The sequence below is a fragment of the Emys orbicularis genome, chromosome 8 (genome assembly GCF_028017835.1).
Source record: "Emys orbicularis isolate rEmyOrb1 chromosome 8, rEmyOrb1.hap1, whole genome shotgun sequence".
NCBI lineage: Eukaryota > Metazoa > Chordata > Testudines > Emydidae > Emys > Emys orbicularis.
Genome location: NC_088690.1, coordinates 109607740 through 109628346, shown reverse-complemented (window position 1 = coordinate 109628346; position 20607 = coordinate 109607740). Strand labels below are relative to the sequence as shown.

General features: G+C 44.4%; 1 protein-coding gene and 1 long non-coding RNA gene across 2 annotated transcripts; one reads left to right on the top strand and one right to left on the bottom strand.

Annotated features, from left to right (window-relative positions):
• Nucleotides 1-4272: 4272 nt before the first annotated feature.
• On the bottom strand, nucleotides 4273-12966 carry SAP30L (SAP30 like). Its single transcript, XM_065409129.1, has 4 exons — nucleotides 12781-12966; nucleotides 11240-11362; nucleotides 8980-9078; nucleotides 4273-5214 (listed from the first exon to the last, which is right to left on the bottom strand). Exons 1-4 carry the CDS (start codon nucleotides 12964-12966, stop codon nucleotides 5086-5088), a joined length of 537 nt encoding a protein of 178 aa, XP_065265201.1. The 3' UTR covers nucleotides 4273-5085.
• Nucleotides 12967-14356: 1390 nt separating this feature from the next.
• Nucleotides 14357-20350, top strand: LOC135882840 (uncharacterized). The gene is made up of 2 exons (XR_010561599.1): nucleotides 14357-14512; nucleotides 18701-20350. It is a non-coding gene; the product is annotated as an uncharacterized LOC135882840 (long non-coding RNA).
• The last annotated feature ends 257 nt before the right edge of the window (nucleotides 20351-20607 follow it).

Below are 20607 nucleotides of genomic sequence, written 5' to 3'. Positions count from 1 at the left end.
TATACATCAGACCTGATTGTAAGTGAAATTCAGAATTTAAGGCAAGAGCCCTCCCATTCCATTAACACTATTTAGTTACGTTCAAACAGAGCTGTGGGTAATGGGTAACATGGAAGTGAGAGCAGGGGTTTGTTGCAGAAGTGAATGGACTATCTGGTGCCATTAAGAGTCCCGTTTAAAACTAGAAAGCAGAAACTGCAAACTGAACTCTACCACCTCTCTTATGCTTGATAAGCCCTAGCTGACATGAAGAAACAAAGAATATTCTATTGTCTCTCCATGATGGGCCCTTTAGTGAATCCACTGGGCAGTAAAATGGCTCCCACCTAAAAGTTTAATGTTCCCTCATCTCAACAGTTTAAACTTTAAAGAGAAAACGATGCTAGGGCACTGCAGGAGTAAGAATGATTTGAAACAAAGATAGAAAAGATTTTGTTTGATTAAGTCCCCCTCCCTGACCACCTCCATTTACTTACCATCATTTCCCACTGGTATTTACATTAGAACCTACCGACAGAAGTAAAGTGCATGGCTCACCCTTTCTCCTCCCCACTACATTTGTGTTTGGCATAAAACACTCATTGCAAAATGTAACACTGTTTAGGTGACTCTTCCTTCACACACACATTTTTAAAAAGCCCATTTAGCTGGGTTTTCATTTGGACCATGTCCTATTTGGAATTCTCTTTGCTATGCTACCTAGTCTGAACTATGTTTGCTGTGGGTTACTTTGGCTTTAGATTTCATAGCTTGTTTGGATAAGAAGCCATCCTACTGACATGTCTGACTTTCAAATGCCAGACAGGTTTTTTTAGTGGAGTTTTTTGGTTGAGCTACACATCAAAGGAGCCTCCAACTTTCCTTAGAAGCACGCCTGCAGGTACCAGATAATTAGGTAAAGTCAGGACAACCTTTATCCTCCACTTTTTATGTATACACCACAGCAGTTAGAATGGCACAGCTATGGTGCTGCAGTTGTGCTGTCTGTAGCACTCTAGAGTAGATGCCTCCGACATTGACAGGAAGGGCTTTTATCACTGATGTAGGTAATTCACCTCTCGGAGAGACGGTAGCTAGATTGATGGAAAGAATTCTTCTGGTGATCTAGCTGTGTCTACAGCGGAGTTAGGTCGACCTAACTACGTTGCACAGGGCATTACATTTTTCACAGTCCTGAGCGATATAGCTAGGTTGACCTAAATTTTTAATCAGGCTTTCATATCCAAAGTTTCTAGCAAAAGAAACATTAAATATTACTGCAACAGTTTGCTCAAGATATGCAGCATTCAAGATACAGAGACAAAACTAGGCCTTGAAAGATGAACACAGAACATCTAAGGACAAAGTGCCCCCTAAGTTCTTGCCCGCTTTATCAGCTGCACTTTCCAGTCATCACAATGCCACTGCCCCCAATTTAATCCTATCACAGTACACTACAAATTCTCTTGCTTTTTCCTTCACTGAGCTGAAGGCATGAAAAAGGTCAGTGATTTTTTTCTTCCCCTACAAATACTAGTGACCAGCATAGGACCACTGAGGAAGCCTGCAGGAGGGACTCTGAGTTCCATCCTAAGGGCTTAGGGTCTGATCCAAAACCTAATGAAGTTGACAGGAGTCTTTAATTGGATTAGGTTCTTATGTGGACAGGAGGGCCTTCTGCACTGGATGAATTCCACCCACAGACTTGGAACAAATGATATACTACTACTAAAGTGTGCGCACCATGGTTCAGTTAGATAGCATTTAAGTCCCATCTGTGAAATGCAAATTCTAAAAGTATCAAGGTAAAAACATACACCTTGTGCGAATGAATCACGGCAATTTCTGCTCTCCTGAAGCTTAAACAAACCCCGAAGTGCAGAAAAATTCTGCTACCTCAACTTTATTCTGCTACCTCAACATCTCTGAGGCTCAAAAAATATTTGCTGTTGAGGATTTAAAAAACGTTGGACAGTATCATTAATTAGCATTGCAGCATAATCAAATACACACAGTGGCATTACACAGAACAATTGCATTGTTGCGTTTCTGGTTATTAAAGTCTAAACGCTCTGAGAGCCACAGGCACTCTGAACATAGATATTGCTGCTGAATTGACGTGTGATGTCAGTTTCTAGCATGGGGAGTCACATGAGTGACCAGTCCCTCCACCAAGACACTTGCTCTCATGATCAAGGCTTGTTACTCTAGCTGAGTTGAGAACAAGAGAATAAGGCATCTCCAAGTGTTTATAAGGCAATGGAATCCAAGGGATCTGAAAACCAAAGATTCCTCTGCTTCTTTGGTGTCCCTCCTCCAACCTCTCCACCTTATAAACTCCTGCTAATGGCTGGTAAACATCTTTCCATCACACCACCTTAAAATGAGATTTTTTTTTTAAAAGTATAATTGCTTAAGTGAAACCAACAACAATCAAATTTTATATCAATCGATTAGCTCAGAAAAATGTCCTGAATCCCACCTCTGCACAAAAACATTCCAATGAATACACCTGAACAGATGGAACCTGCCACCATATTTCCTTTGTAAAGAATCTATTAGCTGCTGAGCGGCTAAAACACTGCAACAAATTATTTGCTCTTAAAAAAACAAACAAACAAACAAACAAAAAAACCACCACACCACATAAATTCCATTTTTACAATTTTGGTCTGGAAGTCAGGATGAGGCATAACCTACTCATAACTTGAAGACAGATTTTTCCTTAATCACTCTCCTCTGGCTGCATGCATACAAACTCTGCAGTTAATCATGCAGTCAGAGAAAAATACCTTCTAAGCATCTGTCCTGAATTATATAAATCAGATCAACTGACTGATACGGGGTTTTTATTTCAGCCTTCCAATAAGGAAGGGACCAGAATAATGGAGACTCTTAAACACTCAGGAAATATTGATGCAAGACATTTGCTTACCATTTCATACACTCCTTCACGGCTTGTGTCAAAGCCCCTTAGGGTATGTCTCTATTGCAATTAGACACCTGTAGGTGTCTAATTGCCCATGCCAGCTGACTCCCTAGGGACTGTTTAATTGCAGAGGTTTGGGCTCGGGCCTCACTAGGGCCCCAGCTCCAGCCCAAGCTCGAATGGCTACATGGCAATTAAACAGCTCCCTAGCCCTAGCCCCACGAGCGTGAGTCAGCTGGCACGGGCCAGGTTTTTAACTGAAGGGTAGACATATCCTCTGATCTAAATAGCAAAAGGTTCTTCAAATTCATACTGAATTGAAGTCTGTGAGGACACTTGACACAATCCACATCGTTCAGAGATGCATCAGATTACAATGGAATATCCCTAGCACTAGAACTATTTTCTGCATGACACTGGACTTATTAAAAAGGCTGAAGTTTCTTGAATATCGATTTGGAACATAAGCAAACACGTGAAAGCTCTGCAAATAAACTCAGTTTGCTTAGAATGGTGACCTTAATTATCTTAACAGACACTTTGGGAAAGCTTAAGATTTCAAGAAGTTATTGTATGAACTGTCTGTCTTGCACAACAAGCAATACATACAATATTGAGCTGTGTCTCACATTTAGCTATTCAAAGCTACAGCCGGTTTCTGCATGTTCAAACCCACAAAGGAAAAATTCTAACCTAAGTTCTCCACTGTTCACTTTGCTGCTTAAGGCTTGTTTGCATATATGCTCATCAAGTGGGGCTTGGCATCTCAGAACAGAATAAAAAGACTAAAGTTAAAACAGCAGGGGCGCGGAGTGGTGTTTTAAATCACAAAGATTACCTTGAGGTCATTGGAAAATGACAGGTCACAACCCTCTTTAGGCTCCCTTTGCCAATTTTGTTTAGGCTGTGAAGATTTGTAGGAATACCTTGGCTTGAAATGACCAAAACGTGTGATTTTAACTTTACTTTTAAAATATGCAGTCACAAAGGACAACTGTGTGCCATTCCATGATCAGCATTATTCCTAGGAAACGTAAATTGAATGCTTATGAAAGGTGAGTGTTTTGACTCTCTGTCCATGCCAAAAACAGTTCAGGCAGATGCTGTTCAAATATCGCATACACTCCTGTTAGTACACTGGTGACATATCTATTGCTCCTAGAATGGTTTATCTGAAACTGAGACTGGAAGTCAGACCAATCTGTGTGCCAGTTTTGTGATGTGGACCTGCTGAAGACCAGATTGAGAATAAAGTTACTTGTGTGACGTATACCTGATCTGACCCAGGATAAAGGCTCGTGCCATAAGCCATTGCTTCACCTATCCCCGAGCCTAGAATTCAAGAGACACAACAAAGACTTACGTAAATTAATTGGGGCATTTTTAACAACATGATCAAACCAGTGAATTAATTCACAATATTTGCCTAAATGCCACATATTTCCTTAAATGCCATAAGTCCAGAAAATGCAGATGTTCTCAAATGCTTAAAACAATTCAATTAAATAATGAGTTTTTAAATAAGGTGAAGCAGATGAAAAGGTTGGCAATATCAGTTTGGTTTCCATATAATATGACGTGAGAAATCTATTTTCAAACCAATCAAATAGCATTCACTGAGTGGATTTGGCAAATTGTAGCATTCATTCACAGAAGTTTGGGACTTGTAGCACTGACTCAGAAAAGGTGGAGTGTGTTCAGGTTGTGAGCAAGCTTCAGACAGACTTCTGACCCATGCATCTTGATTCTGAATTATAACTCCACCGCTGTTCCAGTCCTGAGTCCAAGTGTGCTGCATGGTGGTTTTGTGATGCAGAATGAGGCCACTGAATTCTTTTTACTTGTCACCTAAATCACATTCAGAAGCAGGCTTCCAGAAGTATTTTAACACACTGCATCAATGAACTCCAAAGCCACGGAGTCCTACTGATATCTTTAATTCTTCCTATGATCTTTATTCCTTCATTCCAATGTTGGCTTTGACTGGGAAGTAAGTCTCCTTAGGCATGTTGGACACATGTTTTCAGATAGTCCTGACCAAGAGTTTTTAGGCATTCACACACACGGCATTTAAAAAAATTTACAATATAGTTTAACAGTCTTTATAAGCTTAAAATGCATGACACCACCTGTTCCTTCAATATCATGCTTATTCTCATCCAAAGTCCAACTCATCTTCATTCTAGTTGCTTGCTGCTTTCCGATTTCTGGTCCAGCCTGCTCTTGTTGCTCTTTACCATGTAGATGAAGTAAGCAAGTGTTTCCTTCTCGTTCACAGGGATATTTCTGAAGTGGCGGCTAATAGTCTAAACATTTAAAAAAAAAAAAAAAAAAAAGGCAAATTCTTGAATTAAATGCAGAAATAAGCAGAGCTACAGTTTGGTCTTTGTTCATCCTGACATTGATTTAAGGCTGTCAAGTAAAACACACTTTTATGCAAACATGCACTGATTTGAACAGTCAGTCCTCATTTACCCCTTCACTATAGCTAGAATGTGCATATGAGCAGAGAGCTGTCTTGCTAAATCAACAATTTCAGCAGCCAATTCACAGGTGGAATTTGGAAGCCAGGAAGTCCTCCTTTCCTAGGAAAGCATTACAACAGGCTAGTTTAATAGTTAGTAGTAGAAACCACCCCCACAATCCATTCCGTGCCAAGTTTGCTTGGAGAGAGTTTCCCCACGACTCAATATTTTAAAGAAGGGTGAAGGAAAGCTATCGCCAAGCGATCCAAAAGAGGTAGAGACTTGGCAATGTAAACAATGCAGCTTCAATGGACCTTTGTCCACATTAAAACATGTTAGGGAAGCTTTCATCAAAGGAACTGAAAGGGGATACACAACAGAAATAAAGCTAGGGCTGCTACCTCAAACTTTGGTAGAAACCCTGGACAGTTAGGTTGCTTTTCTCATCCAAAGGATAAATCTAATGAAAAAAGGGTCTTGTTGGAGCAGGATTAGGAGATGTGCTTTCCCCTATGGTGGAAACATCTCTTTCAGTACCCAACACAACTCCAGAATTGGTTTTTGATGCAGGTTGAACAATATGAATCACTCCAAGAAGACTTATGGAAGTTTGAGTTTTCCTTACGGTGGGTTAGAAGCAGATGTCTAAGAGCCTCAGGCAGAAGTGATTCAAGCATGGGAGCTGGACGAGGATCCAGCGTAGGGTCAAAGCTGCTCAAACTTCACAGGAAATCTGGGAAGTGTGTGACAATTTTAAGTTAGGCTCCCTTTAAGGTTAAACTCTGCTTGCATAATAGTTTTGCTGGGGATACTACTGTAAATGTGCTTCAGTACATAGCGCTTGCCAACAAGAGGGAGTTGAAAGACTGCTTACTAGTTAGGTAGAACACTACAAATACATGATATACCAATGAGGAGCTACATCCCACCCTTCACCTGGTTACTCCACGCCATACAATGTACAACATTATCAACATTAATTCTGTACTCTACTTTGAAAATGAGCAACAAAACATTTTACAAAGCTGCCAGAACTTTGGGTGCTGTATGGTGGTAAAAGTCCAGGGCCTGCAAGAAACACACAGTGCCATTTCTGCAGAGGTAAGGTTAATCTGACGAGAGCAGAGCTTCCCTAGGAACAAGTTCAGGTGAAATCAGGGCAGAAGTGGGGATTCTGTAACATTGGCCTGAAGCAGAACTGCCTTGAACATTAGAATATCTGTCAAGGACACTACATCTATCTGCAGCACTGCTTGTATAAAAGAGCTACCCAAACTCTTGTCTCAAGTGGAGGACTGAAGGAGGAGACAGCTCTTTAATGGCTTATTAAGAGCATAAGAACGGCCATACTAGGTCAGACCAATGGTCCATCTAACCTGGTATTGGGTCTTCTGACAGCAGCCAATGCTAGGTGCTTCAGAGGACATGAACAGAACAGGCAACCACTGAGCGATCCATCCAGTCACCTACTCCCAGCTTCTGGCAGTCAGAGGCTCGGGATACCCAGAGCATGGGGTTGCATCCCTGACCATCTTGGCTAATAGCCATTGATGGACCTACCCTCCATGAATGTACCTAATTATTTTTTAGCCCAGTTTTACTTTTGGCCTTCATGACATCCCCTGGTAATAAGTTCCACAGGTTGACTGTGCGTTGTGTGAAAAAGTACTTCCTTTTGTTTGTTTTAAGCCTGCTGCCTATTAATTTCATTGGGTGACCCTTGGTTCTTGTGGTATGTGAAGGACTAAATAACACTTCCTTATTCATTTTGTCCATGCCATTCATGCTTTTAGTCCTCTATCATATCCCCTCATAGCCATCTCTTTTCCAAGCTCAAAAGTCCCAGTCTTATTAATCTCTCCTCATATGCAACCTTAATAATTTTTGTTGCCCTTCTCTGTACTTCTTCCAATTCTAATTTATCTTTTCTGAGATGGGGCAACCAGAACTGCATGCAGCATTCAAAGTGTGGGAGTACCATGGAATTATATAGTGGTGTTATGATATTTTCTGTCTTATCTATCCCTTTTCTAATGGTTCCTAACATCGTTCTCTTTTTTGACTGCCGCTGCACCCCGAGCAGATGTTTTCAGAGAACTAGCCGCAATGACTCCAAGATCTCTTTCCGGAGTGGTAACAGTTATTTTAGATCCCATCGTTTTGTATGTACAGTTGGGATTATGTTTTCCAATGTGCACTATCAGCACTGAATTTCATCTGTTGTTTTGTTGCCCAGTCAATCAGTTTTGTGAGATCCCTTTGTAACTCTTCACAGTCTGGTTTAGACTTAACTATCTTTAGTAATTTTGTATTGCCTTCAAATTTTGCCATCTCTTTACCCGTTTACCCCCTTTTCCAGATAATTTATGAATACACTGAACCACACTCCCAGTAGAGATCCCTGGGAGATATTGCCATTTACCCTTCCACATTCTGAAAACTGACCATTTATTCCTACCCTTTGTTTCCTGTCTTTTAATCAGTTACTGATCCATGTGAGGCCTTTCCCTCTTATCCCATGACTGCTTACTTTGCTTAAGAGCCTTTGTCAAAGGCTTTCTGATGATTCAAGTACACTAGTCAGGGGGAATAGCTCAGTGGTTTGAGCACTGGCCTGCTAAACCAAGGGTTGTGAGTTCAATCCTTGAGGGGACCAGTTAGGGCTCTGGTGCAAAAAAAATAGTTGGGGATTGGTTCTGCTTTGAGCAGGGGGTTGGACTAAATGACCTCTTGAGGTCCCTTCCAACCTTGATATTCTATGAGTCTATATCCACTGGATCATCCTTGTCCACTGATTTGTTGATTCCCTCAAAGAATTCTAATAGATTGGTGAGGCATGATTTCGGTAAGCAAGGTATGGGAGGAAAGAGAGAAGGGAAGGACTGGGTTAGTGACTCTGCCTTTAATATGAAGAAATGCAACCTAATTGTACTAGGCAGAGAATGGAGAAAAACTCAAATATGACATTTAAAAGGAGTGTTCGATCATGTTGTATGCAGTGTAGTTGTAAATGTGTGTTGGTCCCAGAATATTAGAGCGACAAGGAGAGTGAGGTAATATCTTTTATTAGACCAACTTCCATTGGCCAGAGAGAAGCTTCCGAGCCACACAGAGCTCTTCTTTGGGTGACCTGAAGAAGAACTCCATGTGGCTCAAAAGCTTTTCTCTCACCAACAGAAGTTGGTCTAATAAAAGATTACCTTGCCCTCTTTGTCTCTGTTAGAACATGTGTCAGGAATTTGGTTTTACAGCTGTCACCAATAACTTGAAAATTGGTAAATACACAGGACAATAGGAGTCCATTGTCTGATTCTATTCACTCTGCCATCATTAATCATTCACTTTTTAATGAAATAGCAGGATGGGAAGAAAGGAGTACAAACAACTACTGCAAAATGTTCCTCGGGATCCTTCTCATGGGAAGGAGAATACGCTTATAGCCTTCTGCTGGAGAAATTCACTGGAAACCAGCAGCAGAGCATCTGGTATGTACTAGTGATAGAGTCAGTGCACCCACTAGTGTCCAGAAAATGTATGTCAGGTTGGGGGAGCAAAAAATACATTTTTTTCCTGTTATAAAAAGCAACTCCCCACACCCTCGCTTACTTCTGCTAGCTGAGCCTTATTGAGGCCAGGCCTGGTCTGTAACTTGTAATGTCTTTTGTACCGTCGCAGCGTGTTCACTTGCAGCTGGAACAGGTCAACCTGGAAAACAGATGCAGGATGACTGGGGTGCAGAGGTATCTGAGGAGAGTATCTCAAACTGGCACTTACTAACTCAACAGGACTGCTCTGTCTGTATTCAGAGCCACATCTGCTTGCTTTAGTGACAAATATAAGTCTATTTTTTATTCTTGTTAATGCTGCAGAGCCAAAACAGTCTCAGGGGAGAGAAATTCTGTTCTAGCTCATATACCACCACAGAACTGTTAGCCAATTTCCAGCTGTAAGGCCAAATTTTGCTCTCAATTACACCTCTGCATCCTCAGCAATCCTTTCACTTGTAAACGGAGTGAATCTGATAAGCAAGACATTTACATACAAAGAGTCCCCCAATGCCATTTTTACAGAGTTGTTTTTCAGAGAAGAACCACACTAAGAATTATAGAGTTCTTTGTTACAAACAGAAATCACACTCATTGCTGTTCCCCCGGTGGTTCCCACAGAGTTTAGAAACTTGTGGCTGAATACCATCTTATTACCCACTGAGCAAATGGCTCGTGTCACAAACTGTTGGGTTTCAGGGCACTGTGAAGCAATGAACTCAACCAGGGATATTTCAAAATCTAAATGCACAATTTCTACAGAGTGAGTGTGAGAAAAAACTGCACAAAGGGCAGTCAGAAAGTGTGTGCTTCAATAACCGACCAGATGATGAGAACTTTAAATGTAAATTGCAAAACTCCCTCTTATGTTTTAAATTATGCGTTGAATGTCACTTAACTTTTGTTATCTGCAGCATATGGCACAGAAATTTAATTTTGTTACTAATGTTTTTAGGAACTATGACGTCCTGCCAGCTGGATTAACTAAGCAACTTTCTAGCATGTCAGGTATGAGAAATACCACTAAAGCAAATGAGCCAGCCCAGAAGGGCTCTGTTAAGTAATTATTTCAATTTATTATTGTACCACACTTAAAAGTGTGCTCAATGCCCAAAGTACACATAATAATATCACCAGTAGATCTCAAAGCACTTTACAAAGGAGGTCAGTTTCATAACCCCATTTTACAGACGGGGAAACTGAGGAATAGAGAAATTAGATTAAATAAGATAATGTGGCTCTTGTCTTAAAGATTTTATAATTTATTTGTTTCATGGTTTGAGAAGTATTATTAAATAATGCTACACTGGGATTTAAAAAAATATTGTACATATTTCAAAACTGCATAACATCTTTGAATGTTGCTTAGTTAAGCCCACATGGGCTGACTCCATTACCATAGTGGAGATTCTGAAAGCTGTGACATCCCAGAATGATGTATGCTGGGTTGTGGCACCAATCAGGAATCATGCAGTAGGACTTGAGGTACATTAATTTTTTTTTGAATAGTGTATATGCTGACTACCCCCTTACTTGTTGTTTAGGCATTCTCTGTTAGAACTGGATGAAATTTTTCAACTGAATAATAAATTTGCTGAAAAATGTAGTCTCAGGGCAAATGAAACTATTCACGGGTTTTGGTCAAATTCAGTGAATTTTTAAAAAAATGTAAAAGTTCTGTTTTGAAATTTGGATAGATTTGTTTTTTAAAAAGCACTAAAAATAAAAGCAAATTAGTTTAGGGTCTAATGAAGCATTCTGTTTGACCCCAAACCAATTCTTTTAATTTTTGTTTTGGCAAGAAAAAAAACAAACATTTCTGTTCAAAACAAAATTAGTTTTTATTTATTTATTTAGCTGGGTTGGCCACTGAATTGAAAAAAATCAATGATTTTCTCAGTTCTACTCCCTGCATATAAAATTGTAGGCTTGGACTTCTTTTCCACAAATCTTTGCAATTCCCCTTTTATAGAAAGTTCTAAGTGGACACGTATATAGAAGAAATCTAAGAAAGCCAGGAACTGGGTCATCTCATGGTGACGAAAGAAAATGGAATATGCTCACGAAACAAAATCAGAATAATCTCGCTCAATATAAAAATTATTCCTGAAGACACTGTTACTTCCATAAGAATTTAGACAAAGTTTCAATTTTGGTGAAAGAAAGACAGTCTTCACAGCTGTATGAAAGTGCTCAAATGTCCCTATTTCATAGATTTGAAAGGACGTTTGCCTTTCCCCCCAAAACAATAAGGTTCATGAAATTTGAACACAGCAGACATTGGCAATAGCAGCCAACATCCGCTTGTGTAAGACACTTACCTCTGGGACATCCATCTCATGCTCAGGAGAGTCTCCTCCATCATCGCTAGTTTTCCTCTTCCTTTTGTTTCGCACACTCTGAATGAAATTCTTGTGGAAATCACAAATGTACAGGTGCCTTACCTAAGAGTAAAAAGTGGGGAAAAAGCAATCAGAGTAGTTATTGTATATAAAAAAAAAAAAAAAACCTGTATGAGAGGATGATCAATTATAAAGAAACAATACACAGTGCTAACGAGGCCAATTAAGGTGGAAGTGGCCTATTCTCAACAGTTGATTACTTTTGTAGTGCTAACGAGGCCAATGCAATATAGGTGGACCTTAATTGAATTGGCCTCGTTAGCACTGACCCCCCCACTTGGTAAGGCAACTCCCATCTTTTCATATATATATACTGCTTACTGTATGTTCCACTCCATGCATCTGATGAAGTGGGTTTTAGCCCATGAAAGCTTATGCCCAAATAAATGTGTTAGTCTCTAAGGTGCCACAAGGACACCTTGTTCTTTTTGCTAATACAGACTAACACGGCTACCACTCTGAAACTTTTAAATAGAAACTTTCTCCATAAAGACTATGGATGCTGAGCTCAGATGTATCCTCCACCCAGTGAGGGTCTCATTTATAGGCTTGACTGACAGATGTCACTTAACATTATCACTAATTGGCTGGGAGCAGATAAGCCTCCTGGATGCCAACCAATAAAAAAGCTTTCAATTTTTTTCATTTAAAAAATGATTGTGTCAATTGTTCAGTCTGATGTGACAGTTTTTAAATTATAGCTTCATGGGAACAGTTTGACGCTTTACTAATGTAAATACCTCCCAACTGGTTGGGATCTGTGGAATTAAAGTTACCTCTTTAGTAATGACAGCATTCACAAGTACCTAACAGTGGCTGAAGTGGTACTACTGCCTCCAAAACTAAGAGAAAGTGGCCTTTTCTCTATCCTTCCACACAACATGCTCACCGGAATGCAAGATGCTTCTCCCCTAGCATGTACCATCTGGGAAGTCCTTTTAAATCTCACTACTTTACTAGCATTACTAGTTGATCTCCCTCTCTCTCTCTTCTTCCAGACCTTTTCTCTGTCCTCTACTTCTTTTACGACATTGGGTAGTTATATTATTTAAATCTGTAAAATCGTTTGGAATAAAGCCTGCAAAATAAAGGGTCACATTAGGTATACCATACACACAGATCACTACAATTCCTATTCCTTTGAGAGAGGGAAAGAACCCTAGCATCGTCAATCCGGTGGCTTCAACGTTGCCAAGGTGGCTTCAATAAACACAACTTGCAGTGTTCAACGCACGATGTCTATCTTCAGTTTGGTCCCAACCGCCATGCAATGTCAGGTCTGACTGCAGGCTGGTACCAAACTGTTGCGTAAGCTCCTGTGCCCTGTAAAGCAGATTTTGGGTTCCACCCCATTAGAGACCACACTGCAGTGGCCCATGAAGTTGGCAGAGCACTGCAGAAGCCTTCGGGTTATAGAAAGGCAAGGCTACCACAGGATTCACAGTCGGGTTGCAACTCACACTTTTGTCAATGTCCAGCTTGAGCTTCTTCTGGGAGATGCTCTTCTGGACCCTCTTGCTGAAGGAGGCATTGCCGGCCGGGCGGACACAGCGGTCCCCGTCATCAATCAGGCAGCAGCTCTGGCCGTAAAAGGGGGCAGCGGGGGGCCCATCCCGGCTGTCCTCCTCGGTGCTGAAGCCATTCATCGCCCAGCCCAGCCAGGAAAGTGATGGCAGATACCCGATGCCTCCCAACGGCTGAGACTGTGATCCCGGCAATGAGAGCGCCTCTAACACCCAGCGCCCCCGCGGGGCCCCTAGAAACTCCCGGCACGGTCCCAGCACCCGGGCCCCCTAGAAACTGCCGACAGCGTCCCAGCCCCCCGTCCCCGGGGGCCCCTGGAAACTCCCGGCAGCGTCCCAGCCCCCCGTCCCCGGGGCCCCCTGGAAACTCCCGGCAGCGTTCCAGCCCCGGGCCCCCTAGAAACTCCCGGCACGGTCCCAGCTCCCGGGCCCCCTAGAAACTCCCGGCAGCGTTCCAGCTCCCGGGGCCCCTAGAAACTCCCGGCAGCGTCCCAGACCCCCGTCCCTGGGGGCCCCTGGAAACTCCCGGCACGGTCCCAGTTCCCGGGGCCCCTAGAAACTCCCGGCACCGTCCGAGCCCCCCCACGGAGGCCCCTAGAAACTGCCGACAGGTCCCAGCCCCCGGGGGCCCTAGACACAGCGGGCAGCACCCCCCACCCCCCAGGCCCCTAGAAACACCCGTCAGCGTCCCCGGGGCCCCTAGAAACTACCGCCTGCCCCCCCCTCCCGTGAAGGGTCCCTAGACACACCCGGCAGCGCCCCGGGCCCAGCCGGGCGAGGAGCCGGCGAGCGCCCCCTGGCTCTCCGGCCGGCTGCCGGAGGCGGCGCTGCCGCAGAGCGGAGGCCAGGCCGGGCCAGGCCCGAAGCGCCGCCACCGCCGGGACCCCGCACACAAAAAACCTGCCCGCCCCGCCTCCTCGGCAGAGGAAGTACCGCCCCCGCGCCCGCATTGGCCGGCGGCGCCCTCGGGGCGGGGTTACGGCCCCGCTAGCGCACCCCATTGGCCGAGGTGGCTGCCCGTCCCCGGCGCTTGGCCGCTTCCGGCGGAGGAGAAGGAGGTGGGTCTGAAGGGGGGCCGGGACGCCCCGTTCTGCGGGCAGCGGACGGGCCAGACCCGGGAGCCCTGGCAGGAGACAGGCCTCGGGCATTGTCCCCCCGGCACCGGGCACCCCAGGGCTGGATGACTGCCCCCAGCCCCCCCCCCCCAGACCGGGGCGCTCCCCCCCCCGGACCCCCCCTAGGAAGAAGGCACAGCCCGGGGGTGCCCTCCGTGCACAAGGGGGGGGGGGCACAATTACACCAGAGCCCCGAGCTCAGGCCCCCACCGCGTCTAACGGGGGGGGGGGGCAGAGCAAACATGATGTACCAGTCCCCCCCCCCCCCCGTATAACGCTGCAGCGCCCGGTGACCGGGCTGAGGGTGATGCTAAACGCCTCGATGTCCCCAGCCCCATAGCACGGGACAGCATCGAGAGGGACCCAAGTAGCGACATGCCCTGGTGCAGGGCAGCCTCGATCCTGACCTGTCCCACTGGGGACATCACTCTCCGGCTCAGCCGGATCTCTCACACTGCCCTGGACCTGCCCCACTGGGGCAGACCGCTGAGAAGAAGCCGCCAGAGCGATCACCTCTCACTTGGAAAGAGGCTCAGCGGGAGTAATAGATTAAGGTATGTTTAGGGGAAAAGAGAATATTTGTTGTAATCTGCATCCCAATACTTGCCTTAATCCGCTCCCACAAACATGAACTGGAAGCTGACTGACAAGTTTATCTCCCTGCTGAGTTAGGGGCAGCTTTCTCCAGGCATGGCTTCCATAAACGGTCCAACCCCCAAATTTCAAATTACAAGGATTACGCAAGACTTCCAGGGCGTGCACCATTACACATGGTCCTTATGCAGTTTGTTTATAGCTGCTGCTGCTGGAGAGGAGGGAATGAAAGCCCCTGAGCCAGCCTCTTTAAATAATTCAAAATCTTAAACAATTAACTAAGTACATTAGATCATCATAAGAATGGCCCTACTGGGTCAGACCAAAGGTCCATCTAGCCCAGTACCCTGCTTTCTGACTGGCCAATGCCAGGTGCTTCAGAAGGAATGATCAAGTGATCTATCCCCTGTTCCCCATTCCTAGTTTCTGGGAAACAGAGGCTAGGGACACTTCAGAGCATGGTTTTGCATGCAAGTAACAAGCTAAACTACCTCAGATTGTTTTTCTCCCAGACTCCTCATCCCTTCCGAATTTGGTTTGAATCTTCCCTTTCCTCCACACTGCTCTTTTATTCAAGAGCCAGCCTACATTTGCAGAATAAATTTTTCACTCATCTAACACATACAGACCAGGATTTTCTGCAAAGCCCTTGCAATGCTCTCGTTATGTTGAATCTGAGGCTACGTCCTCACTACGGGGGTGTGTGTGGGGGTGTCAATTTAAGATACGCAAATTCAGCTACGCGAATAGCGTAGCTGAATTCGACGTATCTGAGCCGACTTACCCCGCTGTGAGGACGGCGGCAAATCGACCTCCACGGCTCCCCCATCGACGGCGCTTACTCCTACCTCCGCTGGTGGAGTAGAAGCGTCGATTCGGGGATCGATTGTCGCGTCCCGACGAGACACGATAATTCGATCCCCGAGAGATCGATTTCTACCCGCCGATTCAGGCGGGTAGTGTAGACCTGCCCTCAGTTAAAACAGAAGCATTACAGGAGGAGGCTAGTTGTATCCTTACTTGTCATTTTTATTTCTCTTAATGGTGTGAACGTTGCTCTTGGGTCCATTCTGCCACAATGGAGATAGTAGCTTAGATTTTTCCTCACTTCCCTCCTTTGAGTTTAGACTCATGCTGCACCACCACACTCTGATTCCCAGGACTCCCAAAACTGAAATGACATAAACCAGGTAGAAAACATCACCTCCACTGTAGATAATAGGATTAACAGAATTAAAGGTATAACCACCTACAAACTTAATTTTACCAAGAACATCTGGACATATACTGGGGCTTTGTCCAGACCAGTGCATGCCCTTCCCACTATGAGAACTAGAAATTTCAGGTAAAGAAATCTACTTTTTCCTCATCCACTGGTCTGGATGGTACTCACGGGAAATAGCAAACAGTAAGAGCTGGTTCCTAGGTCAGTCTCACTCTGGGAGAAATTAAAATGAAAAAGTTACATTTATTTACTTTTCATAGCGTTAATTTGACTTGCATGTTTAGGTTAGATAACGGGTAGGAGCGACATCAGTCTTGCATGCTGTGAAGGAAAGCAAACCTCAGGGGCACACATACTCTAGAGTTTTTAAACTTCCAGTCAGTTGACTGCCAATTAACTCAAGATAGCTGACATGTTTGTAAAAACTACTCTGGACTCACTCCCCAAATTTTTGTTCCTGGCTACAAAGGTTGCAGTTTACTCTAGGGATCAGCCTACGTAATAATTTATAGGGAAGACAGGCTCCTAGTGGCTGCATTGCAAAACTCACTGTACATCTCAAGCCTTGGGGGAGTCCTTTGCAGATACCAATACTAAAGAGGCTTTTCTTGTTTAATTAAGCATCACAGTTGGTTCAGTTATTGGACTATGGAAGAGATGTTTTCTGAAGTACATTTGCTCCCAAGCAATTTTGCTCACCCTTTATTTTTAAAGTAATCTTTTTAGCACCAAAATCGCCCTAGGTTGGGGACAGCTACTAAGCTAAAAGAGGATTTCTGTGAACTGATGCAAGTTTGTATGTGCAAAAAACACCCCCTTATTTCTTTCTTCAGACAGAAAGGTTCTAAAGCAGGCATCAGCTGTCTTAGAATCTTGAAATCATGTGCAAGAATTAATATGCTTTAATCCAAGTTGTTGGAGTTGCACACAAAAATGTTCCAAGTAAACTCAATCTGCTCAAGGCTCTTGTATTGGTTTATCAGATCTGACTGTTTCATGGTATTCTCCTAGGCATAGGAAAAGGCATAACATATTATAGTCTCCGGGTACCCAAGGGGAAGATGGGGGTCTTAAAATACAGCCTCAGGCCAACTTTCCATTCACAGCCTTGGAGATATTACAGATACCCCCCTTAGAGAGTAACTGATACCAACAGGTCAGAGCCCATTTCTCATATTCCTCTTTAATAGCTGTGCAAATGCCTCCCCTACCCACCCCTGCTCCCCTCCATTGCTGGCAAACAGCCACCAAGCAATTCCTACCAGTCTCTCTTGGAAGATACAAGAACTATCAGACCATTGACTTTTCCCAGGGTTCTGAGGCACTTTGCCACCACTTGCCCTTAGCATGAAACAGCTGTGTCTGCTATGCATCAGCTACCTGAACCCACCAGCCTCTGGCAACACAAGCACTGCCTTTCAGGCCTCTGCAGGACTCATTCTCTCTGTACGGGCTAGCAATGGGCACACACCAACCCACAAGTTTTCTGGGCAGCCCTCTGGGGTGCCCAGCCCATTCCATTGACCTCTCACAGAATTCTCAGATCTGCTATTCCCAAAGGAACAGTACTCACCAGCTTGCAAGATTCAACTCAGGATCACCACTCTACTCAACACACAGTACTGAGATATAGATATTTAGATATAGTGGAAAGAAGAATACGTTTATTATCAAGGAACAGAGATTCAAGTGAAAGAGAGTAAGACTATTGGAAACAAGTAGTTACATATAAAGCAAAATCATATGCTTTCTAAAGCCTAAACTTAACTAACAAGGCATTCCCCACCCCCTACAAGATAGCTTACCTCAGGTCTTTTTTCCTGTGTTTTCAACCAGTTTGGCTGAGATCCCTTCTCATACAATCAAGTCCCCTGGAGGCTTGTCTTCACAAATGGAAGGAACAACAGGGGGAGGGGGAGTTCATCTGCACCCTAGGTATAGTTTCCAAGTTTCATTGTAAAAAGTGACAGAGTCCTGTGGCACCTTATAGACTAACAGTAATATTGGAGCATGAGCGTTTGTGGGTCTGACGAAGTGGGTATTCACCCATGAAAGCTTATGCTCCAATACATCTGTTAGTCTAGAAGGTGCCACAGGACTCTGTCGCTTTTTACAGATCCAGACTAACACGGCTACCCCTCTGATACATAAGTTTCATTGTCTTACTCTTAAACGAGATAACCCCTGCTGGTTTTATTTTCCCTGCCATCTCCGCAATCTATTGATCACCATTTTGCTCAGACTGTAAATGGGTGTCTGTTGTGAAGCATACAGTACTTCATTTTCAGATGTCCAGCCAGAGTGAGAGAAGCATCTCTTCCCCCCTGCCTGCCAGGGGTCTGTGGATCACCTTTTGGTGCCCTGTCTTAACTCAGACCCAAAGAAAATAATTTTTAGTATATCTACATGTAACTCTACACATTTTCCTGTACATACATCTCACAATGATTATGATGACCAGTGTGACACAGGCTTTCACTAGAGACTTTACATAACATTCTTTGGCAGACTAGTAGGTAGATGCCAAACCAGAGGGTCTCTGTAACCCTTACACACTCCTGTGCCCTCTGCCAGTTGGCATCAAGACAAAGCATGGGTCAATGACTTCATATCCTTTGGAGACCAAAGCTGGTGCAGAATGATGCAGCTCATATACTGAGTGGGGCAACTTGCTGGAATTACATGACACCAGAGCTCTGAGATGTCCATTGGCTGCATGTTGATCTCTGAGTAGGGTTTAAAGGGTTTGTCAAAGTTAGTAACACCCATATGGCCTGGTACCTGTGTACCTGAAAGACCACTTGTCCCCTGCAACAAATGCCACTGATCCTCATTATTAAAGAGAGGGGTCTGGGCAAGTGGTTCTCCTGTGTATGGCCTAGAGGCAAAGGCTTTTCTGGTATTTTTTCTTTTCTATTACTAGCTGGCTGAGGAAAGCTTATTCTATTACATGGTTGCTGGCTGGCAGAGAATACTCCTGTTCTTGCTGCCAAAACAGAGAGCAGACCATATGGGACAGATGATGAAGGAGCAAGCAGTGGCCAGAGGGAATGTCATCACAAGAGCCTGGATTGTTTTCTTGTCTCCCTCTGCTGGCCAGAGGATATAGAACCCGCTGTGTGCACTGGCATAGGAGGCTGTTGGAGAAAGAGGTTCAATCAGTGCTAGGCACATGTTACTTTTCCTTTTGCCTTGGTGAAACAATATGAAATGTTTGCTTCACGTGCTGGCCCTCAGCACTTGCTGGGGAAAGGAGTGTTCTTGCTGTCTCTGTCTTTGCTAAATTAAATGTTAAGTACCTGCAAATGCAATGCTATATTGATAGATTTTCAATCTGGAAAAAGCACGATGGCCTTGTACAATTACAGTATGCGCCAGCATACTTATCTTCATGAGCTTTGTCACTCTGCGAGGCTAAAACTAGCTGGCTGTAAAATACCTGGCTTAATGGAGATATCCATCCTTTAGTGGGTGCACAGCACTAGCCTGATCTAACAGCTCCTTGTGCAAACAGCAATGAGGTGAGAAATGATGTTTCATAAACCTATCAGAATGGAGGCAGCTTAGTGCCTTTGGAGATGTAATAATTGTCTTCTCATCCAAGCCTCCCTATCTGCACGGAGCTCTAAATCTGACTGGGACACTTTCATTTAGATGCTGACTAATGGCCAAAAATACACCTGCCACACAGCTGCCTTCCCTGAGAACTCATTGTTTTAATGCACTCGCTCAAAATCCTTGGGACTCCCCCTCTGCTTTTCTGAGGTGCTTTCCTGTCTGAAGGCATGTCTACACGGCAGGCGGAAACCCACGGCCGACACGGGGCTGAGGCTACGGCGCTAAACATAGCTGTGTAGTCTTTGGAGCAAGGGCTCTGAAGCCTAATGAGGGGGCTGGGCTCCAGAGCCTGAGCTGCAGCCTGAGCGTCTACACAACTGTTTTCAGTGCTGTAGCGTGATCCTGAGTCAACAGACCCAGGCTCTGAGACTTGCTGCTGCGGGTTTCTGCTTGCTGTGTAGACGTACTCAGGGTTTGCTAGGCAGGGCCTCACATCCTGCTCACTGTCATCAGGGGAAGAGCCCCTTTGACCTCAGTCCTGTCCCAAGATCTTTCCAGTTTTCACTTCCAGGAGACAAATTCAGGGCTTGTGCTGGGAGAAACAGGCTTTGAAGAGTGGGATAACAAAAAGGGGTATTGCGTTCTCACCAGCCCTACTCACCCCACCCCCAGTTGCAGCAGTCCCTACTCTCCAGGCCTGGGCTCAGTTATAGCACATTGTTAAACTTATTGAAAACTCAACATCGTTGAGGATTACCTGTCTGCTGCCACCTTGTGCCTGCACTTCCATTCCTTTCTGGAGGACGGTGAGATACTTCAGTTTCCATACTGGATCTCTTCTGGACTCTCTCTAGAACCTTTCTCTGTCTGTGACAATCTATTACTGTGGGAAATCACCACCACACATTGCTTTTATTGCCCAAAGAGGAAACGAAAACAGGCCCCATGTACACAAAGCATTTGTTATAACAAGCAAATAAATCTCATGTGGATCTGTTCTGGAACCCAAGTGTCACTCAGGGTCAGGTTGGGAATTATTTGCCGTTGTTAAAATGGTTCCAATTGTACATAAAAGGTACTGAAGGACAACACAACTCTTGTCCCACTGATTTTGCGTCAGACTCCAAACCCGCTCCCATAACTCTGCTGCCTTTGACAAGGTCTGTCCCTGTAAGTTGGATCAACTGGTCTGATGGGTTCTAGGCAGCACGTAATGCGTTGTAGTGCACACAGCCCCAGAGTACACTAAAATGGGAAAGTTAGGCTGCTGGG

Excerpts from the sequence above, each read along its gene's own strand:
- SAP30L (XM_065409129.1), bottom strand. The coding sequence starts at position 12,966 with ATGAATGGCTTCAGCACCGAGGAGGACAGCCGGGATGGGCCCCCCGCT. Across the intron at positions 11,363-12,780 it reads AGCTGGACATTGACAAAAGT|GTAAGGCACCTGTACATTTG; the intron begins GTGAGTTGCAAC and ends TTTTACTCTTAG. Across the intron at positions 5,215-8,979 it reads ATAAGGCTCAGCTAGCAGAA|ACTATTAGCCGCCACTTCAG; the intron begins GTAAGCGAGGGT and ends TTAAATGTTTAG.